Source organism: Gossypium hirsutum, chromosome A01 (assembly GCF_007990345.1).
Source record: "Gossypium hirsutum isolate 1008001.06 chromosome A01, Gossypium_hirsutum_v2.1, whole genome shotgun sequence".
Taxonomy (NCBI): domain Eukaryota; kingdom Viridiplantae; phylum Streptophyta; class Magnoliopsida; order Malvales; family Malvaceae; genus Gossypium; species Gossypium hirsutum.
This window is the reverse complement of record NC_053424.1, coordinates 108,909,662-108,916,217: the sequence shown is the minus strand read 5'-3', so window position 1 is coordinate 108,916,217 and position 6,556 is coordinate 108,909,662. Positions and strand designations below refer to the sequence as shown.

Here is a 6,556-nt window from a genome sequence, read left to right as displayed (position 1 = left end):
TTTTTAATAAAAAATTCTTAATGATGTTTTATGGTGTAACCAATTTAATTATACCTTTTGAAGTCTTCCGAATAAGGAAAAAAAAATATAGTAAGAAGTTTCATATTATAAAACCAAATTGTGTGCTACCTAACTAAATCCATAATTAAATAAGAAAAATAGTATTTTAAAAAAGTGGAAACAATACGAGAATTTTGTTTGGTTTGATTTGACTTGATTTCAACACTAATACGCTCCAGCAATATACACACCGACGCACAAGGAAAGCACTGTTGGTAAGCCTTTGTTTCTCTCTCTTCTTTCTGCTTATCTAGAACCCTACCACAATTCTCCCCACTGGCAAAGATTCCTTTCTTTCTTTCTCCTACCCTGAACTTTTCTCCAGAAACAATCACTCTTATCATGTTTTTCGTTTCCTTCATGTAAAGCAGTTGCTACACTTTGCTGGGTCGTTTTTTTTTTTTTTTGGTTTTCGTCAGTGATGGGATGTTCTAGTTCGAAGTTAGATGATCTGCCGGCAGTTGCTCTATGTCGGGAACGATGTAGTTTCTTGGATGAAGCGATTCAACAACGTTTTGCTTTAGCTGAAGCTCATGTTGCTTATACAGCTTCTTTGAAGTTATTTGGACAGTCTTTGAACAATTTTGTTGATAATGATTTCGGGACTTCTTCAGGGGCGTTGCCTCCTTCTCCTCCATCTCCTAATAAACTTAAAAGCAAAGCGGTGGATCCAGTTCAAGTTGGGTCAAGTTCACCCAAGAAAGATGTTATTTCTCACCACCATTCCCATTCCCATTCTGGGTCTCATCTTCACTTCGATTCTGGTTCTGATGAAGATGATTCTGCCGGGTCCTTGCACCATTCAGATCATTCTTCTCCTTTGCACCACGATGGTGGGGGTCCTCATATTGAGTATTTGCACCAAAATTACCCCAATTATGGTGCCTACGAAACCGGGTCTTTCCCTGGTCGGTATATGCATATGAATTTTATGAAGAAGCAACCAACGCCGTCTATTGTTTATGAACAAAGGCCTGTGAATCCAGAGATAGTTTATATGGGTGAATCTTCATCATCATCTTCTTTTTATAATAACAATAATCCTAGTTCTAGTTCATATCCTTATCCGGGTTATCAAAATTACGGTGGTTTTAGTAATTATGCTTTCTATCCGGCGCCTGGTTATCAATCTTCACTGCAACCGTCGTCAGTGGCTGGAGGGTCATCCTCGAAACCACCGCCGCCTCCACCTTCACCTCCGAGAACCTCAGCTTGGGATTTCTTGAACCCGTTCGAGAGTTATGAAAACTACAACCATACGTATACGCCGAGTAGGGATTTGAGAAAGGTGAGGGAAGCGGAAGGGATCCCTGAGTTGGAAGATGAGAATTATCAACATGAAGTAGTTAAAGAAGTGGACGGAGATCAGAAATTTGTTGATAGCGGAGGGTATTCCAAGTCCCCAGCTGAAGAAGCAGCTAAGGGAGTTGTTACTAGTGAAGCAGAGGCCTCGCTTTATCAGAGCAGGCCTAGTGTAGGGGTGGAAAATGATAGGGTGGAATATGAGGTTCATGTGGTGGATAAGAAAGTTGTGAGTGATGAGAGCGCTGAGGAGCGTGGTAAAGGGTCAAAAGGCCCTCCAAGGAATGTTTTTGAGGTGATTAGAGAGATACAAGTTCAGTTTGTTAAAGCTTCTGAGTCAGGGAGTGAAATTGCAAAGTTGCTTGAGGTGGGAACACTTCCTTATCACCGTAAACATGGTAATGATTTTCATCATTATTTTACTGGATTGTTGTGTTATTTATCTATTTGCTCTAATAGTAATACTAACTACGGGGTTTGGTATCATTTCTGCAACAGCTTCGAAGATGTTGCAAGTAGTTACTCCTTCGTTATCATTAGTATCATCTCAGCCATCTACTTCTAAGACTGATTCATCGGCTGACAATACTGATCCGGCTTTTCTAGACTTCAATGAAGAATTGGCCAAGAAACAGAGAAACCTTTCCTCTACATTGCAGAAGTTGTATCTTTGGGAAAAGAAACTCTACAATGAAGTAAAGGTATATTGAGTCTTGATGATGTATTACCTGTTGTTGTACTTGGTATCTGTTTCTTTCCCCTTCCCAGCCCTTTACCCATCTTCTCTTTAGAACATTAGGTTCATTATTATCTCAAAAATGGCTGTATGGATTACTTGATTCATGTCAATTTTTATTGGTTTATATTTGGTTGTTCTTCATTTCACTGTATTTTCTTAGAATATGTTTGACTATCTATAAATTATATTACCTGCTGATATTTTAGTCTAATTTGAATTGTGTTCTGAAAGTTACTGCTCTGAGATATTCATTTTGAAAGGCTTCATGATGTTAGCTCTTGTGCTTTGTTGTGGATAGTTGTTTATATTTCAAATTATGTTGTTTCTACACCCATTTGAGGAATGCCTTACAAGCACATGAGTTGGTTTTCTGGTGACAAATGACGTAGTTATGCCCCAGATTAAGAGCAGTTTTGTGCCTCTTCTTTTAGTAGTTCCAACTTTATGATTCTCCTTAACTGGAAGTTTTTGATGCAATGCAGGCTGAGGAGAAGATGCGGGTAGCTTATGACAGGAAATGCCGTAAGTTGAAGCAGTTAGATGAAAGGGGTGCTGAAGCTAACAAAGTTGATTCAACCCGGAATATAATCAGGAGCCTATCAACAAAGATAAGAATTGCAATTCAAGTTGTTGACAAGATATCTGTGACAATTAATAAGATCAGAGATGAGGAGCTATGGCCACTGCTCAATGAACTGATTGAAGGGTACTATTTCTGCCTGTTTAACTCTTTTCTCTTTTTTTTACATCTTATTCTATGTTCTCAACAAACATTGCTCTTTGGTCTTAATTTCTTAAATGAGTGTTTTGTTCTAAACTAACATAATTGTCGCTTACTTTTGACATTGCCATTTGATTGTGTTCACTTGATTTCGTTACTTAGCATTTTTAATCGGATCATTTTTGCCGTTTTGGTTGCATTTAGGAATTTCTTTGGCATTTTACTTGTTTGCATTAGTATTCTTTTAGGAGCCTGTTATCCTTGCTGCTGAAGCTTGTAAAAGTGTATAGTCAAGAGTGATGAGAGGTGAATGTCAATGATGGGGGTACTGGCCTGAGAGTTCTTTAAAGGGTATGAAGAGTTGAAGAAAGAATGAAAAGGAGTTAGGAAATTTGCCTCCACCAGTAAATTCTACAACAGTTATTACTTATTAGGAGACGTTTTGTTAGGTCATGCTTTTCTTTTCCTTTTCCCCCCCTTTTTGTGGATTCTTGAAATATTTGCAGCTAATAATTGGTGGGTTTGGCCTAAGATGTCTGGCTACCATGTTTGGAAGATTATTATTTGAGTTCCAGGTTAGTTGTTTAAATATTATATCTACTGAAATCTAGTTAGAATTTGTGAAAAGGCTGTGCCGTATTGCTTTACTAACCCAAAGATACAAAATAGATACTGGTTAATCTTAAAGTCTATAATATGCGTCATTTACTTCTTTTAATTTAATTTAATTATTTATTGGGATGGGTGGGTGTGGAGTATGTCTTTCACAGAAAGGATTGAACTAGTTATTAGATTCATGGGGATCGAGCAGTAATATGCTTTCAAGGAAGTTCTTAGTGTGAACTGTTTGGGAACATGGATTTCAGATAATGTTTTTGGATTTGGTGTATTATGTAAACTGTTCTAATAACTGTAGTCTATATATTAAGTACTAAAAGATCCAAATGTCTTTGTATTTGATGTATATGGGTATTATAGTACTGAATGAGTTGAGTGGCTTTTCATCTCAGTATTTCAAAATGCACCTTCCGTCACCATATATCATATAAATAATATGTGAAACTTTATCACAATTTTTATGTTTGAATACACTTCTATGAGATGCTGTTCACAAATGTAAGCTGGGAATACTTATTCACCATTTTTGAACGTATACTAATTAATTGCTGTTAAAGGACAATCTAATAAAATGTTGGTTATGAGGCTATAGAACTGAAGCAAACATCTTTTGGCTGAAAGAAATGTATGCTTTCTGTATATATTGATTTCAAATTTCCTTTTGTGAACTTGATTTCTTCTCTTCTTCTTTAATGGTTTTCATTTCCTTCAAAGTACTGAATTTGCAAGTTTTCATCACCCCACAAGCCAAAATTTCTTACCATTTATTCTTTTTCTTTCTTCTGTCTTATGATGTTTTCTTGTAATTTCTTTTTCCAGGTTAAACCGAATGTGGAAATGCATGCTTGAATGCCATCATAGTCAGTGTCAGGTAATTAAAGAAGCCAAAAGTTTAGGTTCTATTGGATCTGGCAAAAAGCTTAGTGATGACCATCTTAAGGCCACTTTGCAGCTTGAGCATGAACTTATTAGTTGGACTATAAGATTCTCTAGTTGGATAGGTGCCCAAAAGGGCTATGTCAGGGCTTTGAATAATTGGCTTCTGAGATGTATTCACCATGAACCTGAAGTGACTGATGATGGAATAGCTCCCTTCTCACCTAGCAGGGTAGGTGCACCCCCTATATTCGTAATCTGTAATCAGTGGTCACAAGTAATGGATAGAATATCTGAAAGGGAGGTGGTTGACTCCATGCGGATTTTTGCCATGAGCATATTCCAGCTTTGGGAACAAGATAAGTCGGAAATGCATAGGAGAATGATGGCGAATAAGGATTTAGAGAGAAAGGCTAGGAACTTGGATAGAGAGGATCAAAAGCTACAGAAAGAGATCCAAGCGATGGATAAAAAAATTGTTTTGGTCTCTGGAGATGGTAATAGTCTCTCAGTAGCTGGACATGTGTATCAGAGTGACACTAGCAACACCAGTTTGCAGGGTAGCTTGCAACGCATTTTAGATGCAATGGAAAGGTTCAGTTCTGAGTCCTCCAAAGCCTATGAGGAGCTTTCGGAACGTGTTAAAGAAAGGATTGCTCAAGATCATGAAAGAGTTACGTAGGGCTGTAAATAGCGGCTACAAGCGTCTTGCTCTGTGAGAAATGAAGCTCAAGCGGTGGTCAAACATTCTTGTAATGCAAAACTTGGCTGGTTGCACTTCTGTCAGGGAAAGACTTGGTAATGACTCATCATCTGCCTCTGGCAACAATAGTTTTAGATAGGCTATGATATGCATAAATGAAGAGAGATCGGGAGACACATTCCACTGGGCGTTGCAGATTGCAAAGCCTTCCAACTGAGAACTGTCGGGGTTTGCCTAGATCCCGAGATATTGACGGTTGGTGAGAACCTATCGGTGGTGCCCTTGTAGAAGTACAAATCATCGTATTCTATCAACTAGATGGCATCATGCACCACCTCTGTCATTGAAGAAAATGGAGTATGCTTCTGCAAACAAGAGCAGCAAATGTAATCAAAGCATCTGAGTAAGCAGATTCTCCATCAATTTTGCATTTCAGCGTGATTCAAGTTACAGGAATACCCGCTAATCAAATGTTGTACTATAATGCAATTTTCTTTTCCATTTTGAATTAAATTATTTCCATTTTTGTATAGACGACTGTTTTGGCACACTGCAAGTTGAAGGCACATCAATAAAGCAAAGTTGTCGTAAGAGCTAAATGAAATCTGCACTACTGAATAAGTTTGCCTGCAATGAACATTTAATATGAATTAACATGTTCTTATTGATCTGATGAGCTGCTCCGCTTAGATGCCGTGTTTTGTTTTTATAATAAAATTGTTCACATTTGAGGCTACCAATTTAATGAAACGTCGAAGACGCACAAAATGGTGTTTTATCGAAGTTAGAAAAATCTGTTGTAGTCCTTGATTTTATGTAATTGATATTAGGATCTTGTTAATACATAAGTTTAGGAATTAGTCTTTGCTTTTTCTGTATACTCTTTTCTGCAATATGATATAAAGTTGCATACGCATGAAAAAAAAATTCTCTTCCACTTAAATCTTTATGGTATCAAAGCAGGAATAAAATTTCCCACTATTTATGACTGCAAAAAAATTTGGTATTGCAAATGGTTGATTCTCGGCGAATAGAAACTATTAAACACTCTCATTCATTTTATATGATATTCCTCATCTTCCCGAACTTTCTTGTAATATTGTATCTATCAGCAAACTGTCAAGTTCTATTTATCTTATTGCAACTTACAGGAAATGATTTTGGGGAAAGATGATGGTCAGTCTTTATTTCCTAAAAAATGGAACCAAAGCAAGTTTCAAATGTTTGCTTAAACTCTAGTTTGATTTTCAATAATGTTATGAAATAGCACCGTAGGTTAGGAGTTAGGACTCCAAATTTTATTGTTTAAAATCAAAGAACAATAGGAGGTGTTTCAAATGTCTAAGGCTCAACATTGCCTCGAATTGTTCGAATAAAAAGGTATTCACTGGTTTAAAGGTTACCGAAAATGATTCATATGGAGAATTAGAACCCATATATGAAGAAGTTATGAACGATGAAGAAATGTTCGTGGTAAGGAGAAATCTAAACATGACCTACAAAAATGAAGACCGGATGGGACACTATTTTCCACTTA

General features: G+C 37.0%; 1 protein-coding gene across 2 annotated transcripts; it reads left to right on the top strand.

Moving 5' to 3' along the window:
- The first annotated feature begins 239 nt into the window (after nucleotides 1-239).
- LOC107925463 (protein ALTERED PHOSPHATE STARVATION RESPONSE 1) lies at nucleotides 240-5,618 on the top strand. 2 transcript variants are annotated; one of them, XM_016856161.2, is made up of 5 exons: nucleotides 240-275; nucleotides 480-1,760; nucleotides 1,861-2,063; nucleotides 2,584-2,807; nucleotides 4,260-5,618. In XM_016856161.2, exons 2-5 carry the CDS (start codon nucleotides 482-484, stop codon nucleotides 4,996-4,998), a joined length of 2,445 nt encoding a protein of 814 aa, XP_016711650.1. In that variant the 5' UTR covers nucleotides 240-275; nucleotides 480-481; the 3' UTR covers nucleotides 4,999-5,618. The 2 variants fall into 2 exon arrangements, with proteins under 2 accessions (XP_016711650.1, XP_016711651.1); XM_016856162.2 differs by having other exon boundaries at nucleotides 260-1,760; nucleotides 4,260-4,311; nucleotides 4,393-5,618.
- The last annotated feature ends 938 nt before the right edge of the window (nucleotides 5,619-6,556 follow it).

Bases quoted from the DNA above. Each gene is read 5' to 3' on its own strand.
- LOC107925463 (XM_016856161.2), top strand. From the start codon at position 482: ATGGGATGTTCTAGTTCGAAGTTAGATGATCTGCCGGCAGTTGCTCTA. The intron at 1,761-1,860 runs GTAATGATTTTC...TTTCTGCAACAG, and splicing joins TCCTTATCACCGTAAACATG to CTTCGAAGATGTTGCAAGTA. The intron at 2,064-2,583 runs GTATATTGAGTC...GATGCAATGCAG, and splicing joins AACTCTACAATGAAGTAAAG to GCTGAGGAGAAGATGCGGGT.